The 24,624-nt window shown below is 43.6% G+C and overlaps 1 protein-coding gene across 5 annotated transcripts in view; it reads right to left on the minus strand.

The window, feature by feature from the left end:
• LOC108410402 (arf-GAP with Rho-GAP domain, ANK repeat and PH domain-containing protein 1) overlaps positions 1–24,624 on the minus strand; it is a 133,143-nt gene that overhangs the window by 79,751 nt on the left and 28,768 nt on the right. For 4 of the 5 annotated variants that reach the window (XM_037546620.1, XM_037546618.1, XM_037546619.1 and 1 more), the window contains one exon: positions 18,238–19,255. In XM_037546620.1, coding sequence (XP_037402517.1) covers positions 18,238–19,145 — 908 coding nt within the window. In that variant the 5' untranslated portion in view covers positions 19,146–19,255. Of the gene's footprint in view, positions 1–12,283; positions 12,418–18,237; positions 19,256–24,624 lie in introns of those variants that run through there. The other variant, XM_037546622.1, reaches the window with a different exon arrangement.

Below are 24,624 nucleotides of genomic sequence, written 5' to 3' on the forward strand. Positions count from 1 at the left end.
AGGGCACCTCAGTCACGTACTGTCAGCTCTGGGGATCGAACCAGCGACCTTCCGGTCACAGGGCTGGTTCCTTAACCTCCAGCCCATGACTGCCCCCAAACAAAATGGACAAAATACCGTCAACCAAATTATGTCAACAGTATTTTGTCCATTTTAGGCCTTGTTTGAACCCATGACCATGTGAATACGGATGCTGGTAGATGGCTAGTGCCACTCAATCCCAGTGTAAGACACATAATTCCAAGCTAAATGGAAGGTAGCCAATGAATGTCACTTCAGCAGCTAACTGTTCGCTAAATGACCAAAGTAAACCAACTCACCATTCAAAGTACATGCAAGCAAGCCATGTCCACTTGTTTCGGCTCCTTCCTTTAACCACCCCATTCACTGCATTCTGCCCAACTGAAGGGCTCGTTATCGATCCAGTCTGACGTGAGCTGAGGGGGCGCAGTGTTGCAGTAATGACTGAGCATAACAAACCTGTTACGCGAAAGGAGAGAAACAGAGCTGTTCTTCCCAGCTGCAATTCTCCAAATGCTTGGCTGGCGTGTCACTCCGTTATTTAATTGTTCTCTTCCCATTCACTTGGGTTCTTTTTCGGAACCTTCTGTGAACAAGTGCAAACTTTAGAACGTTCTGTAGGTGTTTTCAAGTCTTTAGACTACACTAAACACTAAAGCAGCACCTATGCAAGTTGAAGGACGTGTCTTCTGAAGATGTGAGTGACATATTTCCTATTGTCATCATATGTTCAACAGAATAATGCCGATTGCGCCGAACTGAGACCGAAACCACGAGCTGAACCTTCTTTCTGAGCCTGTTTGTGTGATGGTAAAACAAGGATGTACGACCTGGTCTGAAAAAGTCCTGCAAAATATGATCTTTGACTTTTATTATTATTTGAGGATTTACAGGGCGCCTCGCATGCGTTTCCCCTCCTAACGCTCCACTTCTTTTAGTTTTAACAAACAAATCTTACATGGTGCTTTAAGGTTTAAGGTCCTAGGGATTCCCGAGTGGCACAACCGTCTAGGCAGTTCCCTCACTGGTGATGCTACAGCCCTTCATGGCTGGAGGTCCAAGTGAGCACAACAGGCCTCACTCTCTCTCCTCTAAATTTGGAGGAAAATTGGAAAATAAAAGAAAAAGAAAAAAGTGATCAGTCCTAATTAAAATCATTCTTCTTTGTTTCTTTTTTCCTTAAGCTGAAATTTCAATCAAAGCTCAAGTCAAGGTGGAGTTTTGAGACAGTTAGGGGTCTGAATTGTTGACTTGAGTTTCCCATCTCTGAGACCAAGTTAGCGTTAGTTAACCGAGGCAGATATTGGACGAAATATGCACGATCAGCTTGGCTTATGGGGGGGGGGGGGGGGGGGGGGGATAAAAGATCAGCAAATGATTTCACTCACAGTTTGTACTCCTTACCCCAAATGCTCTGTCTGAATGTTTGACTTTTTGCCCTGGAGACATAAGGGCTAACGTTGCTAAAGTGTAATTATATATATATATATATATATATATATATATATATATATATATATATATATATATATATATATATATATATATATATATATATAAAAACATAATTAGCATCGTGCAAACGTGCCTCAAACCACGCTGAGATGTTAAGTAATCTCAGATAGCCTTGTTTGTGGTTTCTAATACTGTAAGGCCCCCTTACCGTAATTCGGACACCCGATTTAACTCCGTAGCGTGACCACAACACAGTCCTGCACGGCGCTCATCAGATGACTATTAAATCACAAACCTTTTCCCAGAGTAGTGAGTGCAGTGACTCAGCTGAGCGAGTAGGAACATTTCATCAGCCCTTCATTTCTGTGAACAACCACAAACATATTCACCACTGAGGAGTTTTAATTCCTGTATCACGAAAACCTTTCGCAGTTTCTTCACTGATAAAACCGCTAAACAAACTCAAGTTTGAACAACCCTGGTCAAATCACATGTTTTGTTCATTTTCTATGTTAAACTAAGGGAAACTCTTTCTTTGCTCTATTTACCTGCTGAAACATTTAATATAGAATATAAAATGTGTGCTAACGTTTGCTCAGGCCACAGTTTATGTACGTTACATTCATTTAGCCAATAAACTGCAATTGTGCAGACGTCTGTTCTCCGAGGATGCGTTAACTTACTTTCACTGTCTGGAGCTTCCCGGAACTCGGATTTCTGTCTTTTTCTGATCTTTTATATGTTCAGGTAAAATGTGGATGCATCACAAGTGGTTTTGTTACTTGGGTAATGATGAGAAACAAAGATTAAACGACCAAATTCTTAAGAAATGAGTGAATTAGCTCACTTTAGAGCTACACTTGTTTGCTCACTACAATATAAACAAGCAACTTTAAAGCAAGTTACCTGCAGCTACGATCGTCACCGATACAGATAAATACATGGAACCTCAATACGGTCCGATTTCACTGGGAAACAGACTCGTCACTCAGGCTCCAGTACACGATCTCGGACAATAATAACTGCATAAGCCACTTCTTGACAATCGTGCTGTGTCCACAGCAAACACACCACAGCAGAAGGCACTCGACGCAGCGCATCACAGAAACGCGAAAGCGAGCTGAAAGGTGAATGAGGTTTGTGAGAAGATGCTATTGTTACTGTGTCTAGGTTTGCGCTGATGGTTTCTGTGGTCAGTGCAATAAGACACAAAGCTCAAAACCTTTCTAGCGGTTTGGGCTCTGAAAGACTGCAAAGGCACTTTGCGGCACCAAAGGAAAGGACAAAGGAAGCCGCTTAAGTGCTCTTATCCGTAGGCGTATCATTGTCCCTAAAACAATGGCTCTTCCTCGAGTTTCCTACACTTACAGCCGGGATTCAAACGCGTTCGAAAGGAACTTGGAATAACTTGCTGTGGAATGAATGCTGTTGTTTAATTCAGTGATGACTGAAGAACAGACTGAAGTAGTATAAGCTGGACATGCAAAGGCATTTCAACATGTTTTGTTTAATATATCAAGTGATACATAATATACTAAATTTACTTATAGCCATTTCTTGAAATATAGCCATACTTAAAATATGAGAATGTCCATTTTCTTAAAACTTCATTCAGCTTTCTCAGTCATTACAGAACGATCGTCTGATCTACTGACAAATAAAACAGATAACAAACAAATTAAAACTAATGAAAACTACATTTCAATCATTAATTTCCTTTCATTTCCAATAAACAACTGTTTCTATTTTAATATGCTGGTTTATAATTTAACTTAAATAAAAATCAGTTTGTTTGACTTACAAACTGAAAGTACGTGGACATTAAATCGTTAAATACATGAACTGTGTTATACTTTAAGCAACTGGTTTACCTAAAAAATGAAAGAAAGTACATTTCAAATGAATGAAAAGAATTTATTTTGAACTGAATGGAAACGTGTGGCATAGCTGAAGCGAGTTCATACAGTGGCTACACCTTTTGAGTGTACACACAAAGGCACAACAGGCAACTGGGTCCACCAGATAAAGCTACTAGAAAAAAGTGAGCAGCCATCAGCACTACATCAAACGCAGACATCCAAGAGCGATACGATGGACGGCTCGCCCTGAAAGTGTGGTGAAGACATCACACATGGGTTTGAAAATAATAGAGGATGTGGTGGATGGACAGGATTTTCGAGACCCAGTGAGGTCCGATGAGCCAAAGCCGGCTCGTTCGTTTGTAGGGATGAGTGGTAAACACAACTTTAGCACTTAAGAGTGTAGAACTTTTGTTTTTTCGGCTATTCAGCCAATGTGTTTGGGCCATATAGTTGTCCAAATGGGGGTCTTACGTTTCCTACGACTTCAGGCTGCTGACTTCATATACATGCTTATGCCTGGTCCCACCTACCAGTAGTACACTCCACCATCCATAAAGGAAGCGTATTAATATTTCGGTGCATTACTACAGAATTCAGCTGATGTTTGTGCTCAAATGCGCTTATCAAGTACTTTACAGTGGCTTTAAACGTGGCTCAGCAGAAAAACATACAGCAACCTTTTACATCAAAAAGCCAAGTTATTCTTTGTTTTAGTGAACCCTTTATTTCAAATTGCAGGGCATCAAACAACGTCATGTCACGGTTATACGGCTTTTACAAAAATACTTCACATACTGCTTCTGTCAGTACAAAACCTTGTATCTCCAAAACGGCAACTTTACAGCAGGAGGAAAAAACCTACTCTAGTTTTAATGGAAGTCAATGGAACCGGACGTCTTTCCAAGCCATTTTGGGCCGTTTCTTTTGGTCCATTCCTCATGTAACTTACACACAATGTAAAGATCAACAGGCTTTTTCAAACGTTGTCATGAACTGAAAAACATCAAACATGGAGATACGAGGTTTTGTCCCGACAGCAGCTTTTTCACTGTGAAGGGTCACATCTTTGAGTTTAGACTTGCAGGTGAACAATTCATCACCAGCTAATGAAATCTGGTCACCGGTCAAAACGGTCTGCCAATATTTGCATCCCTTCTCTGGACACTGACTGAAATCTGAAGTAGTAGAGGCTTTTAAAACGCTAGTGCAGATCACTCTGATTACTACTGCCTCGGGGCAGTCACTCACACAGTGGTCTACTGTTCCACAAAAGTGGTCACTTGAAACACAAGAAGTTGGTTTACATTACGCAACTGCAGGACAGTCACACTAAATCGCTGACTGGGCAAGTGGTCAAGACAGCGAATCCAGTTGATTTTCACAGTAACATTCATTCTGCTGTCAAACGGGACTCACGTTAGCTCACGACACGGACGCTCCTTTTCACAAAACTATCACAACTAATCGCTGTTCATTAAGATGTTCTAACCCTAATAATAACGACAGTCCAGCACATCGACATCCTGAAAACCTTTCCTCTGTAGTTTGTTTTAAATAGCAGAAAGCCATTTGGATGGTTCCCTAAAAGAACGTGAATATCAAGCGCAGTAAATCAACAGAACCGCACTACAGGGCGAGTCAAGAGTCACGGACACGTTCTCTCTCATTTTATTTGTTATGCTGTCGCAAGCCTCCACGATGCGGTGCTGAAGGTGGTGTTGCGGATTCTCTCAGCATACACAGTTTGTCTGAGATGACCCCAGAGATAAAAGTCCACAATAAAATGAATAAATAAATAAAACCTGTCCTGTGACTTTAGACTCACCCTGTATAATGACGCCAGCTATTTCTAGACTAAGGCTGCAACTAACGACTATATTCATAAACAATTAGTCGGTCCATTCTGACTTCAACTGATCCATTAATCGGGAACTGAAAGCATGGGGATATTTGTCTGGCAATATTGTTCATTCAGCCAATTGAAATGCAGGGATTATTCTTTTTTTTTTTTACAAAAACAACGACCCCCATTTTGTTATTTGTAATTTCTAAAAGGGATTTTATCAAAGGCCCAGCAAGAGATTTACTGATTAACCTCCATTCTTTGGTTACAGGTGCAGAAACAACAAAGAATCAACACAAAGTAATCCTTCATCTTTTATTAGGCAAAAAATAAGCGAAATGGCTTCTGTGAGGTTGATTACATCATGTTAGGCTACGACAGATGACACACCAATAGCCCGGTCAAAAAGCCTGCGGACCCCGGCTTTACACGCCGCTCTGGGAACCGTCTTGATCAAATACAGACGTTCAAACGTCACTGAGCCACCTGACAGACAGCTTGATTAGTCGCCAATTTTATATCATCATTATTACCAATAATGTCGATTAGTTGTTGCAGCCCTACTCTAGACCTACTCTTGAGGGTTTCAGCTCATTGGAACAAATTCTTCTCTGTGGTTCTTTATTGATGAACAAGCTGGACAAGCGAGACGATGAAACCACTGAGGTCTTTGGCAAAGTTTCTCCAGAGTTCCTTAAGCAGCAAAGAAAGCAAACAAATGGATCCTCGAACAAATCAAGCCTTAGCGCTGACCCGAAGCCCAGATACCCAAACTGAATCTCTTACTTTGGACATATTTTGAGAAGAACTGATTCACTGGAAAAGACTATTATGCTTGGAAGAGCTGAGGGTAAAGAGAAAGAGGATGACCAGCAACAGCATGGATGGATCCAACCAGAGGAATAATAAACCAGCTATTGAGAGTCCTGAAGATGCAAACAGAAGACGGGACATTCTGGAGAAACGCTATCTATGCTCACCAGGAGTGATTATTTGACAGCACTTAATAATTATAAAAATAACGATAAACTTGGAACCCATGCTTAAAGAACGCAAAATGACCTGTCAATGGGGCAGCAGGTATTCTGACAGCAGTGGTGCAATCACCCGCATTAAAACCTCATGACTATGATTCATGTAACGAATCATGCATGTTGTCAAATCAAATCACATCACGTCACAATCACAGAAAGTGAGTGAAAATCTTAGGTGTGTAGCCCCCTTATAGAGTTTAAATACAAAAAAATATAAATAACTAAGAATGTGTGTGTATATATATATATATATATATATATATATATATATATATATATATATATATATATATATATATATATATATATATACACACACACACACACACACACACACACATATATATATATATATATATATATATATATATACACACACACACACATACATATACACACATATATACACACACACACACACACACACACACACACACACACACACACACAGACTGAATATACACTAGTACTGCACTATTCCAGTGTACAGCTGTACAGTAATAAGTTCTGAAATAAAACTATGAAATGTGCTGTCCACATCCCGTATGTGCAGTGAGTCTGAGGGACATAATAAATGAGATGCAGGTTCTCAGGGTCAGAACACTGATATAGAACAGAAGACGCACCAGATGTCAGTCTATATGCGTGAGTACAGATTTGCTACATTGAAGGTTTTCCTGTAATAGTCCAGAAGCACAAATCTTGGTCAATTGTCGCCAAAACTGTTGAGAGGAAAACCAAAACATCTGTCTAGGCAACTTCCTGCCATTCTAATTCACCCTGTGTGAATTCGGCCTCGTCCAATTGCACAAAACTACCGTTGCCCCACTGCTGGGGATTCTCTTATGATGCAACTGGGAGCGCTGGTTCTCACCACATCCGAACGGTCTATATTTAAAACATCATACGGGCAAACATGAGACCCGTTTCCCCAATGTCACACTGCTCGTAAGTGCTTTATTTAACATTAATGCTGTGGTCACTGCAACAGCAATGACTGCCCAGTCCTCTAAGCCAGTAATATGAAAGCTGAAAACAACAGTGGCCATCAAGCCTCATCCTGGAGATCCACCTTCCTGCAGGGTCTAGTTCCAGCTACAATTTGCCAGCCAGACCTACTCTCAGGCTATTTGTGTTCTTCCCATGTCCAGGATTGGCAGGATCAGGAAAGTAGATCTCCAGGAATGTTTGTGACCAATACATGAATCAGACAGGGTCAGCGTTACATCATCAGTTAACTAATACACACATGTTAACACACCGAGTGCGCTGACTCTAGCCAGTCCAAAGCAAACGGGGGAACTTTGGCTTTGGGACACACCAGAAACGCCTCATTCTGTAACCACAGCAGCCGTTTTCATTAAAATCATAAAGGCCTCTATGGCTAAAGGCTTAGCTAAAGGCTGGCTAAGAAGAGTTATATGATGGAAGGAGTGCACTCACACACACACACACAGAGTGGTAGGCGAGCTAGTTTTGTGGTTAACGCAAGGTTTGGTTGTTGGGTGTTTGTGTTTTATTTCTAATCATTGTGATGACACATCGAACAAGCGCCAAGAAACCATTCAGCAGATACTCCGATTAAGGCCACAAGTTCCGCAGTAGCATTCACATCATGAAGGGTCCTAATCATTATCAAGTGTATTGGCTTTAAGACTTCTACTTCTGTGTGCGGCCCACATTTAAGAGGAATCCCACCAATTACTCAACATGTTAAAGCCACTCAGAGCGATCTGATGTGAAATGGTTCACCGCAGAAAAACTGGCTGACTTGGATTTCAGGGGTCTCGATGTCTACAACTCAAATGCTGCCATTATATGTGCCAAAACCACCACAGAACCTACATGCCTTTTGAGTTTTATATATAAAACTGCTAAAATGGTGTTCAGTCTGAAATTATTTTGTCTTACAACGTCTTACGTGTATTTAAGATTCTATTTGATGAGTTAATCGCTTTTTAAAAATGTTTTAAAATTTTAGGCCAAAGGCCTGGAGTCAAAGCTATTGTAAAGCTATGTCTCACACATCAGGCAGCATATTAGTGACCATTTCTTGCCACAATGCTCTATAAGGCATTAATTCTATGCATCATTTCACCCCTAAAGGCTGCATTATGGTCTAGTGCAGTGTGGAAAACCTGGCAAATGTGCAAAACTTGAGCTGCCATTACGAGCTCAAAGGAGAGATCCACTGCTATTCAGGTTTAGGTCAGCTTTCTAAACAGCGTATCAAAGTCTTAATGGGACTTAATGATGTGATTGAGGGCATCTACAGGACATTCACCTTTTAGTTATCTTGACCAAACGAAACAGGTTCTCAGGAAGTATTTCCCAGTATTTCGCTGCACCCCTGCTGCAGAAAAGCAACAGAATGATACTACCACCACCATGCTTCACTGTTGGAATTTCTCAGCAAACTGTGTGATGTTCAAGATTCACTGCAAGGTGCAAAACAGAATTGAGAACAAGCAAGGAGATAAATAAAGAAACAAAAAAACAGGATGATACCACATTGTTATTACTCAGATAACCAAAAATATCCATGCAAATCTGAGTTCATATCATCCAGCCCTACTACACAGTGTCATCAGCTGAATGATATGTGGTTTGTAAACACACAACAGGGACTGGGGACAGTTTAGTGGTCAATACAGCGACCACTCTTCACATAGAGGTGCCAACTATACCTCCCGAAGTCTTAACTACAGCGAAGCGCGTTGTGCATTGCGTCACATTCGCTCTACATGTGACGTCCCAATGGAGTTAACCCTTTCCTCATATGTGTTTTCTGGGCTAAATGTAGCCGTATCAGTTCCCTTTGCGAAGGTCTGTTTTGAAGTCAGCTGAAGCACTACCTGTTCTGTTCTGAGAACAAAATGTCTAAAAACAAGAAAAACAGCAACATTTCCTCACAGTAAACTTTCATCCAATTCTGACATCGATGTTCCTGTTTTTACAAAAATATGTCCGTCTCATCGCCTCTCCGTTACACAGGCCACGATCAGCATACAATACACAAACAATAAGAGAAGACCACGTGCTTTCCAACTGTATCCAAACCATTTATTTCCATTCAAGCTGCTGATCGGTTATTTAAGTAGTGGTCACATCAGATGGACCTTCTCAGACCAGCTGGTCTTAAGTGAACAGACCTGAATAAAGTAACGCAAGTAAGTAACGTAATAACATATTAAAACTGGGTCAAGACAAAAAATTCTAAATAAAGTTGTGTCTTTGTACCTTTACAGCTTTACAGTAGATTGTTTGTGGGCTACGTTTCCCAAACACTACCACAGATTATCAGGACTGAGGGCAGACCTATGGCTGGGTCACTGTGGAACACCTGGTCACTTTTTATTTACTGCAGCGCTGCTTTGGCCTTGAGCTTAAAATAACAGAACTTCCCCCCTAAAGCTGCTGTTCTCTTACGTACAATCCAGACTTAAAGGTTGGCTTTGCCTGGGATGGTGAGACAACGTAACTACAGGACTGCATTTTCACAACAAACCTCTCTTTATTCACATCTCTCTGATTAAATCACATTTAAGACACTTTCAAGGGGTTGAATATTTCGGTCAGGCACTGCGAATGTGAAAGCGTAATGAGGATGTGCTCCATCTCATGAATAATTAGTGGATCATGTGACTCGACTCTTAAGAGCTAAAGTCTATAGAGATAAACTAAAGATGGTTCAAAGAAAACGCAATTTCCGTATAAACTGGCCTCCATAATCAGGTCTCGATAACGACTAATATGATGATCATTAGGAGGAAATATGAAACAGTAATTTCACTTATGTCATTTACACATCCAAAAATTAGCATAGTACTCAGGCCATGCGTGGTCATCAAATACCACGGCTATCGGCTTTAAAAATGAAACGGCTTCAAGTTACGGTCAATTACTTATCCATTAGAATTAAACAGGCTCTTTTTTGGTCACTGCTCTTTTAAGACTGATATATGTAAATGAGGTCTATTCTGATTGGCCGCCCATTTGGGCTTATTGCAAAAAGCAGTCTAGGCTACCGCCACTATGAGTGGGCAGCTAAACTGCTGTAGGTGAGTATAAGCAGCTGCTTTTCAGAGCACATTACAGAAACATATACAAACTTTACTGACTGTCGACTGAATGGATGTTTTAAAACTAAACGTTCACATATTACAGTGAGGAAAATTTGCTTTGAACATTTTGCCTTTTGTTACGTTCACATTCTCGTCGCCTCTTTAAAATGCAACCTTAATAAAACGCAGAATAAATTAAATAGAACTACTGTTTATATTCACCCACAATCAGGCAGCTCAACTTAGAGACACTAAACCTGCAGCAGAGTGTAGGGGTGAAAGGTGGGGATAGACGGCGTGAAGCGGTGATGCTATCAGTCATTTGGTGTGCGGTTCCAGGACTTCTTACACTGATTCTACTTCTCAATGCAAAAGGCTGCAAATGAGCAGAAAACCAAGCTTGTGTGAATATAAAGGCCAGTTAGAGTTGAAGAGCTGGTTCCCATCGAGCAGATCAAAGAGTAAAGAACCACATTTGGGCAGAAAACAAAACATCAATACACCAGAGCTTGGCGATATGGCTAAAATATGCTGACGTGATACTTCAAGACGTTTTCACAGTGCATATGTCACAACGTTTGTTTCTGACGTATGATAAGTTGGACAAGCAGCAGAGCCACATTTTAAAAAAAGCCATGTCACATCCTGCAGTACAGTCCATTTAAACAGGACTAATGACATAATCAACACGCAGCTGGTCAGTGGTTGAGTCCTTTATCCACAATACTGATAAATACTGTTGTACTGCCCGACTACAACACCCCGGTCTGCACATGAAGATGTATCGCCAGTCAAAAAATGTGGACCCAACTATTCATAGTAGAGTTCTTATTATTACTATTTTCCACATTTTTTAGAATAATAGTGAGGACATCACCACTGTACAACAACAAAAAGCAGAAATACTGACCTTCTACCAAATATTGACCCAATCTACCAACTACACATCTGATTATAAGCTGATATATATCAGCATATATATGCTGAGCTCAGAAGCGGGAAGTCAGAACTCTTGCATCACTTCTGACCTCACAAGCTACACAGTAAGTAAAAAATATGGACGTATAATATATACGGAAAGCTGGTCTTTTTTTACCTGTCCAAGCATCAAAAGCTCATGAACAGGTAGATAATCCACACCAGTGAAGATCTTGAACAAAAAAGGTATAAAGGTATCTCTCCTCATGAAACCAAGCCGTGTCTGCTCTAAACAGAGATAAAAGTAGAGAAGTGGAACTTTTTCGGGGGTTGCGGACATCTTCCCGACTTTGAGTAGGAAATCCCAGTTGAGCACATTATAGTCAGGATCTTAGGAAGTCAGACGGCTACACAGATTGTGCTTTTCCAAATCCAAACCCAAACGTTTACAAAGTTATGCGAAACTTTTTCAGCACAGTTTCTGCTGTTGAACATATTAGAGAAATAAATGCACACAGGCGCCAGCACAGCCACTTCTGAGCAAATCTCAAGCACTAAAGCATGAGCCTGTTCATCAAAAAGTCAAAGATTCTGAAACACATCTGCAAACATCTGGAACTTCCATCTGTTGGCTAAGCCGTCTCAGTGGTTTGGTAGGGAAGTTTGTCGCCGACTCTGAACAATACAACAACCAAAAACAGCTCTAAAGTCATGTACGTTCAAGCAGTCGATCGACGTGAACGACGGAATGAGATTAATATGAGAACTCCAGTTACAAAGTCCTGACTGGGCCTCTGAGCACAGAAACCTCAAAGTGTTTCTCAATCTTCACACGTCTGCAGCTCCACACACAAACACAAACACAGAAGACGCGCTGAGCCCGTTAGACTACACCTTCACGCTGATGGCAAAGCAAGAAAAACACCGCAAACATGAAAAATGCTCAAAGAAATGGCCTTAAAAGCTGTTCCACAACAGATGGACCCACTCGGAGGGTTTGAGACGGTGTGTCTCAGCGAGGAAGCCGAGGACAGAGGCAGAAAAGTGGGCGAGTGGAAGCGCCTCTCGTATTTCAGACCAACTCACCCGACCAGAGTGATCAGAACCGGCCATGACCCACAGCTCTCCGGACTCAGGCCTCAGGAGGGGCGAACGGTCGGCAGATGAAGAGCAGATGAACGAGTCGGAAGATGACAGCGCGAGAGGAGGAGTGAACGAGACGATCGACTGCATGAAAGAGGCGGAAGTGGAGAGCACTTTTAGAAACGTACGTGCTCTGTGAGTGTGAAAGTGGCGAGAGTGTGTGCGCGTGCGCCTGGTTGTGTGTGTGTGTGTGTGTGTGTGTGTGTGTGTGTGTGTGTGTGTGTGTGTGTGTGTGTATGTGTATATTTCAGTCTGCTGACATTTTTGGGTGACTTCAAAACACGGACTTCCTCCATCTCTCTCTCTCTCTCTCTCTCTCTCTCTCTCTCTCTCGCACCACAGGGACACCCCTCGCGCAATGGAGCGGTCATCTTCACACAGTGTCCACCTGAGATACCAGCCAAGACAACAAACCAGCAAGAAACAAACAAGAAAGGAAATGAATGAATAAACAAACAGGAAATGAAAGAAACAAACAACCACTGAAAGACAGAAAAAGAAAAAAGAAACAAGAAAATAAATGAATAAGAAGAAATGTAAACTCCACACTGTATAGACCTGAGGAGCTAGCAAAGAAAAAACAAAACCACAGAAAGAAAGAAAAAGAAAGAAAGAAAGAAAGAAAGAACAGAATCAGAAAAAGAAAGAAAGAAAGAACAGAATCAGAAAAACTAAGAAAGAAAGACAGAAAGAAAGAAAGACCGACAGACAGAAAGAAAGAAAGACAGACAGACAGACAGACAGACAGACAGACAGACAGACAGAAAGACAGAAAGAAAGACAGAAAAAAAGACAGACAGACAGAACGAAAGACAGGCAGAAAGACAGACAGACAGACAGACAGAAAGAAAAACAGAAAGAAAGACAGACAGAAAGACAGAAAAACAGACAGAAAGACAGAAAGAAAGACAGAAAAACAGAAAGAAAAAGAAAGAAAAAAAACAGAAAGAAAAAGAAAGAAAAAAAAACAGAAAGAAAGAAAGAAAAAAAATTAAATATAGGAAGAATAAAAAATTACTAAGAGAAAAAAGATCAAACTGAAGGAATAAAGCAAAGAACTAAACCAGGAAAGAAACCGGAATAAAGAAGGAAATTTAAAAGAATAAGGAAACATGAGAAACGAAGAAGAAAGGCAGAAAGAAGGAAGGAAGGAAGGAAGGAAATGATGAAGCTTGTTTGCGTCGTCCGACAGCCCTCATTCATTCGGTCTCTCCCTCTGGACGCTGGGCAGGAAGAGAGGAAACGATGCTGACCAGCACACGGAGTGCTCAGGAAGAGCCAGAGATGTAAACAGAACACAGCCGTCAGACGGAACCATGGGAACGACGGTCAGTCACAGGACTACAGCCTCCAACAGCAGAGCAGACCATTCCTACACCTGCAGGGTTCCACACGGAACGCTTAGGAACCACAGAACCGTTCCGCGGAGGCTGCAGTGATGGAACTATCTGCTGACTGGTTCTACGACTTCGTCAGTGTTGCGCCGCCACGTCGTTCCAAAACCAAGAACCTTTGAATCCGTTCACTTACGCGGCTGTCAGACCATCAGATATCAACCCATTGATCTAGCAACACCTGCTAAAAGTTCATCGGTGCTTCTAACCAAGAGGGGTTAGTGTGAGCTTAGCCAGCATGCTGCCGCTGTTCACCACAAAACAGGTCTGGACTAAACCCGGACTAAATGAAGTGACGAAATGACAGTGAGATGGGTAGATGACGGTGAGGTGGGTAGATGACGGTGAGATGACTGTGAGATGGGTAGATAATGGTGAGGTGGGTAGATGACGGTGAGATGGGCAGATGACGGTGAGATGACGGTGAAGTGGGTAGATGATGGTGAGATGGGTAGATGATGGTGAGATGACTGTGAGATGGTTAGATGACAGATAGATGACGGTGAGACGGGTAGATGACGGTGAGACGGGTAGATGACGGTGAGACGGGTAGATGACGGTGAGACGGGTACATGACGGTGAGACGGGTACATGACGGTGAGACGGGTACATGACGGTGAGACGGGTACATGACGGTGAGACGGTTAGATGACGGTGAGATGGTGAGACGGTTAGATGACGGTGAGATGACTGTGAGATGGGTAGATAATGGTGAGCTGGGTAGATGACGGTGAGATGACTGAGATGGGTAGATAATGGTGAGCTGGGTAGATGACGGTGAGATGACTGAGATGGGTAGATAATGGTGAGGTGGGTAGATGTCGGTGAGATGACAGTGAGGTGGGTAGATGACGGTGAGATGGGTAGATGATGGTGAGATGACGGTGAGATGGTTAGATGACAGATAGATGACGGTGAGATGGGTAGATGACGGTGAGACGGGTACATGATTGTGAGACGGGTACATGATTGTGAGACGGTTAGATGACGGTGAGACGGTTAGATGACGGTGAGATGGTGAGGTGGGTAGATGACGGTGAGATGACTGAGATGGGTAGATAATGGTGAGGTGGGTAGATGTCGGTGAGATGACTGAGATGGGTAGATAATGGTGAGGTGGGTAGATGACGGTGAGATGACTGAGATGGGTAGATAATGGTGAGGTGGGTAGATGACGGTGAGATGACTGAGATGGGTAGATAATGGTGAGGTGGGTAGATGACGGTGAGATGGGTAGATGACAGATAGATGACGGTGAGACGGGTAGATGACGGTGAGATAAGTACATGATTGTGAGATAGGTACATGATTGTGAGACGGTTAGATGACAGTGAGATGGTGAGACGGTTAGATGACGGTGAGATGACGGTTAGATGGCAGTGAGATGGTTAGATGACGGTGAGACGACGGTTAGATGACGGTGAGACGACGGTTAGATGGCGGTGAGACGACGGTTAGATGGCGGTGAGACGACGGTTAGATGGCGGTGAGACGACGGTTAGATGACGGTGAGATGACGGTTAGATGGCGGTGAGACGACGGTTAGATGGCGGTGAGACGGTTAGATGACGGTGAGATGACGGTTAGATGGCAGTGAGATGGTTAGATGACGGTGAGACGACGGTTAGATGGCGGTGAGACGACGGTTAGATGGCGGTGAGACGACGGTTAGATGACGGTGAGACGACGGTTAGATGGCGGTGAGACGACGGTTAGATGGCGGTGAGACGACGGTTAGATGGCGGTGAGACGGTTAGATGACGGTGAGATGACGGTTAGATGGCAGTGAGATGGTTAGATGACGGTGAGACGACGGTTAGATGGCGGTGAGACGACGGTTAGATGGCGGTGAGACGACGGTTAGATGGCGGTGAGACGACGGTTAGATGACGGTGAGATGACGGTTAGATGGCGGTGAGACGACGGTTAGATGGCGGTGAGACGGTTAGATGACGCTGAGATGACGGTTAGATGACGGTGAGATGACGGTTAGATGGCAGTGAGATGGTTAGATGACGGTGAGACGACGGTTAGATGGCGGTGAGACGACGGTTAGATGGCGGTGAGACGACGGTTAGATGGCGGTGAGACGACGGTTAGATGGCGGTGAGACGACGGTTAGATGGCGGTGAGACGTTTAGATAACGGATTTGGATGGTAAATAGTAAATGGTAAACAGTAAATGTTAAAAGTAAACAGTAAATGGTAAATGGTAAATAGTAAGTACTTGTGCTGTGGACATTAACAGCCCTTTGTCTCATCACCACCACTGTGAAGACGTGTCTACAGTGAACCATTTCACACTAAAAACTCTGAACGGCTTTTCACGGTTCAGCCACTGAACTTTGCAAATGTTTTATGTACATAACAGACGACGGAGTTCCTCTTCAGTCCTGTATGTACTGTGTGTGTCGAAGCGACGCTCACAGAGGCCAAGGCCGAGGCCGACTGACCACAATGAGGCAGCGGAGTATATGTGCGTATGAGGAAACAAAACAAAAACATGTTTCTTCAGCCTAGCGCCGCCACCATGTGGCAGAAATCAGAAGACCATCATTGCAGTGTTAAAGCGATGGTTTAGATCACATACACCAAATACATTCGATCAGCCAAGACGAATCACGTGTCTGGAGTCCACTCCTTTACATCTGCACTGGAGCTACGATGACAACAACTACTGTGAAAAAATATACAGCCCCCAACAAAAGTCCTGGAACACTCTGAATACGGTTTACATCATGTCCACTCGTTACTTTCCAAGTTGGGATTTATTTATTAGTGTCGTTCAGAATCAAAGCCACTGAAAATACATTTGAGATATTATTATGCTTATTCTACTGAATTAAACAATGAAACATTCCATTTCTCAGAGCCAAAATGATCGAACTCTAACAAACATGTCAGCAGTGAAATTCGTGTTTCATTCAGGACAATTTCAGCCCATTTTGAGCAGAACTCTAAAAACTCTAGTCAGGACATTATTAGTATGTACAGCTTTTAAGAGATGGATACATAAAATCTATTTTTTCATTAAAACACTCAATTGTAGAAAATTTGTTTTGGTAGGCACAATTTCTAATGCTCCCCACTGATTCTCGGACTTGGGGAAACATTACTTCAAAACAGTGAGATCTAACTGCTCAGCGAGTAGCCATAAGGGACAGGAAAGTGACCTCACAGATCAGAATATTAAAGAAACTGAGACTGAGAATAGCCCACCAACCAAAAATATCCAGCCAGCAGTGTCCTGTGGGCAGCGTCCTGTGACCACTGATGAAGGACTAGAGGATGACCAACACAAACTGTGCAGCAGGAGTGTCTAATAGAGTGGACAGTGAGTGGACACAGTGTTTGAAACTCCAGCAGCACTGCTGTATGTTATCCACTCGCACCAGCACAACACACACTAACACACCACCACCACGTCAGTGTTCCTGCAGCGCTGAGAATGATCCACCACCAAAATAGTACCTGCTCTGTGAGGGTCCATGGGGGTCCTGACCACTGAAGAACAGGGTAAAAGGGGGCTAACAGAGTATCAGAGAAACCGATGGACTACAGTCTGTAACTGTAGGTGTACTCAATGAAGGGACCGGTGGTTGGTGTTTATATCGTTGCTGTCAGAAAAAAAACAACAACTTGCATTTCTATTTTTTGTCCAAAATCTTTTGTCCCAGAAAGTTGACGATGACTTTAAATAAACTTTGACCTGTATTATAGTTTAAGTTGACACCCAAACCAAGAAATATACTTGCATTAGTAGCGCAAAAACACAGATATCATCTCCTGTAGATTTGGATCTGTCCCGGTTTACCCCAAATCAGCTTCCTGAAAAGAATCCTCTGCAGAACCACTGACTGCCAAAAGGTGGCGCCAGCAAGCTGTACTGGAGATCTCAGACCAGAGAAGCTCCTATTCTCTAACAATCCTCTATTACACACACACACACACACACACACTGCTCTGTCAGCAACACACACATAGTCATGCTTTCATTAACACACAGTTTGAGTCTGTGTTTTTACCTGTGACTCATCTCGGTGTGGAAATCACTTTACACCACTAAACCTTGTGACACTCAACTCCAGAAGAGAAACCACTAACCTAGCGAGACAGGGCTGGAAAAAGCCCTCGTTCTTCGCAGTACGATAGGTAGAGAGAAAAATGACCACACATTTAACCGCTGTGACCACAGATGCGTCCAAGGAAACGGCGCTCAACTATTAGTGATTTGCATGCATGAACCACATGTATTTTACAATGCAGGTTTTCAGATCAATTCAGATTTTCAAGAAAAGGCAAAGCAGCCGGCCTAGGAGGGAATGGGAACACAGCTTAGTGATTTTCCGGGTTTAATACAATCAACCAAAACTGATCATTAACTGATGACCTGAATCAGATGTGCTTGAGCAGGAAAATCCCCAAACTGTGTAAGAATCTGGCTGTCAAGGACCAAAATTCCCAATCCCTGTTCTACAAGATAAGCAAAACTCTACTCGTTACCTGACAGCGGGTGGGCTTTTGGGTGGAGCAGTGGTGCTGGAGGTGGTGCTGCCACGAGGTGGTATGGGTGGTCTGCACAGAGGTCTCCCAGGAGGAGCCACCTTAGCCTCTTTGGGGGTCCCGATGGAGTAAGATTTGGGAGGTAAAGGGGGTATCCCCTTCTCGGCCTGTCCAGGCGAAGAACACTGCTCGTAGAGGTGGAACTGCTCTGAAGATGATGACGAGGACGAGGTGGACGAAGAGGAAGAAACAGAGGGAGAGATGGGCGAAGGTTTTTTGTCTTGCTTCAGCACCGTCTCTTTAAGAGGCAGGCTTTCTGGGCGTGGCCTCGGAGTAGGCATCGGCCTGGTTTGAGTGGCAGGAGCTAGCACTGGCTTGGCAACGTGTACATCTGTCCTAGTCGGAGAGACTGGACAGCTGGCACTCATGGATACAGGGGCGACTGTTGTTGCCACAGTAACAGAAGTGGGTGTAAAAGGTATGGGCGGACGGTTTGGGGTCTGCCGAGGGGGAATGGGGGGAGGAGCTTTGTCCTGCGTCCCAAGATTAGAGGCAACGTTCTGGCTCTGATTTCGGAGTTTCCCAGTCTGAGACAAGTGCACCAGCGATTCCGACACTGTCACCGGAGGTCGGAACTTCGTCCTTTCCATAGGAACAGGCCTTTCCTCCTCCTCTCCGTCCTTCTCTCGCTCCATATCTCCTTCCATCCCTCGTTCTGAGGGGAAGAGCTTCTGCAGGCTACCCAGGATGCGCTTCCTGTGTCCCGGCAAGGCCACGCCCATGCGCTCCAACTGGGCAGCGTTCAGCTCCCGACATTCCCACAGCGTTCGGAGGCCCGCCTCCCGGAAGGCGGGGCAGTACTGCTCGAGGCGGAGCCCACTCAGCCACTCAGGGACGAGGGACGACATGACCCACAGCAGGACAGTGCAGGATCCAGCAGCAGCTCAGAATACAGCAGATCTGTTCCAGTGAGCGGTGCCGAGGCGGAGCTTAGGTCAGCATCTGCAGCCGGTCTGACCTGAAAACAACACGGACAAAAAAAAAAAATAATAATAATCAACTACAGCTGGCAACTCGCTATGCTTGGAATTACTAGGGATGCTCCGAACATGGTAATTGTGGGTCAATGCTCTCGTCTGCTGATGCCCGTACCATTGCAACTGGGACTATATGTACCTGGATTATAATTACAGAGAAATATATTTATTCTGAAGGATTACAAATGCAGCAAATGAACAGATACAGATATTTTAGTGCAGCAGCCCAGGGTCAGGTTCTCAAACCGTGGGCCGTGGACCCCTGGGGGACCACAGTGGGTGCCTAAGGGGCTGCTGAAAGCACTGAAGTCATGCTCCGCCACTTTATTAAATCTACTTCAGCCACACCTAAAACGTGGTAACTGATTAAAAATGGTAGTTGTTATCGAACATTACTAAAATTTAATATGTCAACCAACCACATCTCACGGCCGTCTGTCACCCACTTAACAAGTTACCTGTGATGTCACAGACCAGCAGCACACCAGGTCAGTGACAGCTGTGGAGAAGGCTCGCCGAACGGACAGCGCTCTGGTGAGCCCAAGTTCATTAAGTGAAATTAATCAGTGACTCTAGGAGCGGGAAGGAAGAGGAGCAAGTAGGCCCGAGCACTTACCGTCCACAAAGGGGGGCTTAACTAAAGAAAGAACTGCTGGCCAAACTATTCCGCTCTTCTATTATACAATAAACACATCAGACATTGGTTTAACATACTGGTCAAATACAAACACCTGTCCAACTTTAATCAGCAAACACCTGCCGATACAGATACAGTTCTGGCATAATCAGACATCAGATTAATGACCATTAGTTCAGATATTCCAACTTAAAAGCTGTTTTACTCATACGTAAGGTCACTGTACATCAACACGTGCACGTAAGGCCCAGCCATACAAGCGCTCATACGCAGCATTACATTCTGTAATAGCTGCCTGTGATGAGCGCTTTAATGTCACAGACCGGCTGGACAAATAAATTTTCGCCAACTTTGGTGTAAAATTTAACCCCTGGACCAATGGTGCTGCTGCTTCAGCAGCGCTGACCAACGAAGGGGGCAGAGTTTATTAGTGACCTCTGCTCTAGATGTTGGAACATTGCTGTGAGGATTTGCTTGAGCATTAGTGGGGTCAGGTGCTGATGTTAGATCAGTTCTGGGTCACTCCAACTCATCCCAAAGGTACTGGATGGAGCTCCATCACCCCACAGGACCCAGTTCCACTGCTCCACAGCCCAATGCTGGGGGGCTTTATACCCCTCTAGCCAAAGCCTCACGTGCGGCTGCTCCAGATGGTCCCTTTCTACTGGTCAATGCTTTTCTATGGTGATTATACAAGCACAATACATCTGTGTCAGCAATGAATGCACCTTAAAGTAGGTTAATTAATATCTGAAGGGGTATCTAAATACTTTTGGAAACGTAAAGAACACTCTCAAAAGTCACAGACCACCTTTCATTTATTCAACTCAAAGCTTCTCCCAAAGGCACATTATGTTCCCGTTTAAAGAGAAACTAACGTACATTCAAGAAACCACCTGACGCCTCAGCAGCCTCGCAGACATCAACCTCATGTGCATCCAATGATAACAGGACACCTATAAACCACATGGAAGACCTGCTGGACACCAAAACTGCCCCATCAGATAAGAAGCACTTTAATCTCTTAAAGGTGAAAGCTTTAACAAAAACCTAAATAGGATTTTTGCCCATTTAGAGCATAGATTTTATTCATTTGCTCAACATTAAAATGTTACATAATTTCTGTACACATGTGCTGAAATGAAAACCTGCAGCCCTTACAGATGAGATAAGTATTCATCTCACGCTGCTTCTGCAAACTCTGGTCAGCCTACTTCTGCAACAAGACAACACTATGACCTCTCACCTCATATCTTCTGAGGTCACTCACTGAAAAGAACGTTTACCCGTTACGACATGAGGTTCCTGAATATACATCTGGTGTGAGGTCAAAAGGCTGAAGACAGCAGCTACTGGCTGAAACGCAAACCAGCCCTGGTTTCATTTCAGAGATCTGGAGACCTCTCTGGTGGAAACGTGTAACTGCACTCAACGTGCTGGAAAGCATTCTGGTTCCTCAAGCGGGTGAATATGATGACATCACAGGTTTTTCACAAAGACGATCACTTCGCTGAGACGCCCTTGCTAGGCAACGACTTTGTCAGCTGTAAGAGACGCTCAAGCCATTTGAACGTTTTTACTTCTTCCACTGTTAAGATCACATCTGACCGACAGCCGATTCGGTCCGACTCTGAAGACGACACGACACTAAATTCCCAAACTGTCGTCACCACTGAGCAGCTTTTCAGTCGGCAGCTGTGACAGAAGAACAGCTGAACAACCTGGAATCAGCCAGAAATGAACACAGTATCATTCACCAAACTAAACGGGCTGTAAGAAGCTTTACAGACCGGCTGGAACAAAACAACATTAATACTGATCTGGAGAAACTGACCAAACTGAGCTGAACCTGATATTGGGTCAGTTTTATGGCTCAGTACTTCAGAAGGCGGGGCTTACAGCAGACTGAGCAGCGAGTGGGCGGAGCTCGTTAAGGAGCTATAATTTGGAGGAAGGAACTGAACATTAAAACATATTAAACGCCGCGTTCACGGCCAGTTTATTCATTTCTTACTGTATTTATTTAACTGCTGTATTAAAGCAGTAGAACACTCGAGGAGTGAGTTATCACCAATAACATCACGGCTGTGAGGATCTACGGCCACCAGATCACAGCCGGGATCTTATTTCAGGATAAACACACTCCCTCTCGAGTTCCACTGCTTAATTATAGCCTGTTTTTTCCCCCCAAACATAGTCCTGCGTCTGCTAAAGTTGTTCAGCCCCCCAGGTCTGATATAGTCACTAAATGGTAAGTTATGCCTTTAAAACAATACTCATTTCCACTAGCTTGCCTATGGAGTTTTCAATGTTACGCTGGCACCTAAGGGTGATGCATATCTACACTGTATAACAGCTCTAAAAATGAAAAGCAGCATTTTTAAGATTGTAAGACGTTTTCAAGTAACAATTTTTTACTTTGGATGTTGATTATTTAAACTTGAAGCCTGAGCTTTGAGCCCCGTAGCTCATACAGCCATATACCTAACATACACTAGTGAGGACAGAATGGGGTCCAGCATGTTATCCATGAAATTTCGGCATCACTGTTTTACACAGTCCTGCCCATCAGAGATGAGCTGCGACGGTGAACGTATGGAGGCTAAAGGAGCGGCTGTGGTTCACGGACTCAGCGGAAGGTTTGCTCTAGGTGACGCATGACAAGCAGTTAAACCCAAAAGCCTGTGGCTTTCTGTGAAATGGAAATGTTCCAAAATGCCACAGACTTCACATTCCATGGCCATTTCACTGTATGAAAATCGGAAAATCCTTAGTTGTCGCCTGCACAACGATTTATTCAAAACGCGCTACTGCTGTGATTCATTTATACTTCAAATATTGGGGGAGTCGAAGAAAAACACTGACTGTCTTCACTGGAGATCGAGAGTGAAAGCAAAATAAAGACAGTAAAAGGCAAAGACAAAACAAAACAAACGGAAGGAAATCAACTGAACAGGACAGAAATGGAACAACAACGTACGACAAAGTCTGACGTTAAGGTCAAAGAGCGGTACTTAGTGATGTTTCCAAAGAGGACATGGATAATGTGTTAAAGCAAGCAGTTCCAGAGAACCAGCCACCACAGGAAAACACTCTCGCTCAGGGAACAACCAACAGCTCAGAGCCAGAAAACATCATAGGTCCACTTTTTGGGACCAAAAACAGGCCAGAGTTTCTAAATTACCTGAAATGTCCAGGATTTGCTTTCATGTTGACAACTGCTCTCTCTTCTAATCAGTGAAGTCAGCTACCTTAAGCTACCACTGCTGACACAGGTGTTCAATTAATGCTCTTGTGCCTGAATGCACTCAAATCCTCACAGCAATGTTCCAACATCTAGAGGAAAGCCTAAAGAGGAACAGTTACTGCAGCTACGTGGGGATAAAGTCCCTATTAATACTCTTGCCTTCAGAAGAAGCCGGTGTCTACTAGGGCTGCAACAAGCGACTAATCCGATAGTCGAATAATCGATCGATTACTGAAACGAATAATCGATTAGTCGGATTGTGAATCGCTACATTACAGAATAACTTATGTAGCTATTAGCTTTTAAATGTAGCTTTAGGTTGTTTTATGCATTGGCTAACTAACGATGACAGCGGTACAGATGAATAACATTCAAGAATTCACTGAACGATTTTGTGTCAGCGCTTAATTTCAACGGTAACTCCTCGTCCAGCTGCCCTGCGAGTTCACGGAGAACTACGTCCCTAAACTGTTCGTGAGCGGAGCTAAACGCTCTCCTGTGTTCGCCGAATTTGACCGCACCGGGGGCCTCGGCGTTCAGTGTTTAAAACCGTAAGCGTTACCGGGAAAGTGAACCCGGGCCGCTGTGAATAATACTTACTTACTTCTCTGTTCCAGCTCAATTAACGATAACAGAGAACCCGGCATTTCTACATAGAAACCGGTGCAGCTCGGCTCAGAACATGAAGCAGGACGGAGTTTAACACCGACATCAGCTAAAAAGCTCATATGACTATCACTGTATCCCAAACCACACACACTACACTAATGAGTGCACTTCTAATGGCATATGCGTTTTTTTACACACTATTTAGTCAGCTAGTATGCGATTTGGGACGCAACGTATCTTACCGAGATGGAGAAAGACGCAAAATGACGTCACCAACTAATCGACTAACTAATTTGGTCGTCGATTTTAGCCAACTAAGTTGATTAATCTTTGCACCCTTAGTGTCCATAAACCTTTCAGCACGAAGTACCAAAATCGCAGGGACTGTATTTGATATATATGGACTGATCTGAATATACATATCGTTGCTCTGTTCCAGTTGCCAGTTTCTGAGGCACTGCAAAATGACCTCACTTCTTCTGACCCCTTCCTCTGACCCCTTTATCAGCTCAGAGGAACTGCAGCATCATGAGAAAGAAAAGCGGGTTGTGCAATAAACGATGACACCAAACATGAAAGTTCAATTAGGCAACTCGACAAAATTAGACACAGACACACACTCCGTGTCCACTGTGATAGAAACCCTGTAGTCCACCTGCTGAAGCTCAGACTGTGTGAGCCCTTAACCAGAGGTCAGTATCTGACCACAGAGCTGCTCTTGGCTGGATATGTTTGGACCGTTCTCAACACATCAGTGACACTGACATGGTAGTGTTTTCACACACTGAAACATGGTGTCACTGCTAGGTTGTGAGTGGTCCACCACCCCAATAATATCTGGACACATAGTTCTGTGG

Source organism: Pygocentrus nattereri, chromosome 17 (genome assembly GCF_015220715.1).
Source record: "Pygocentrus nattereri isolate fPygNat1 chromosome 17, fPygNat1.pri, whole genome shotgun sequence".
In the NCBI taxonomy this organism is placed as follows: domain Eukaryota; kingdom Metazoa; phylum Chordata; class Actinopteri; order Characiformes; family Serrasalmidae; genus Pygocentrus; species Pygocentrus nattereri.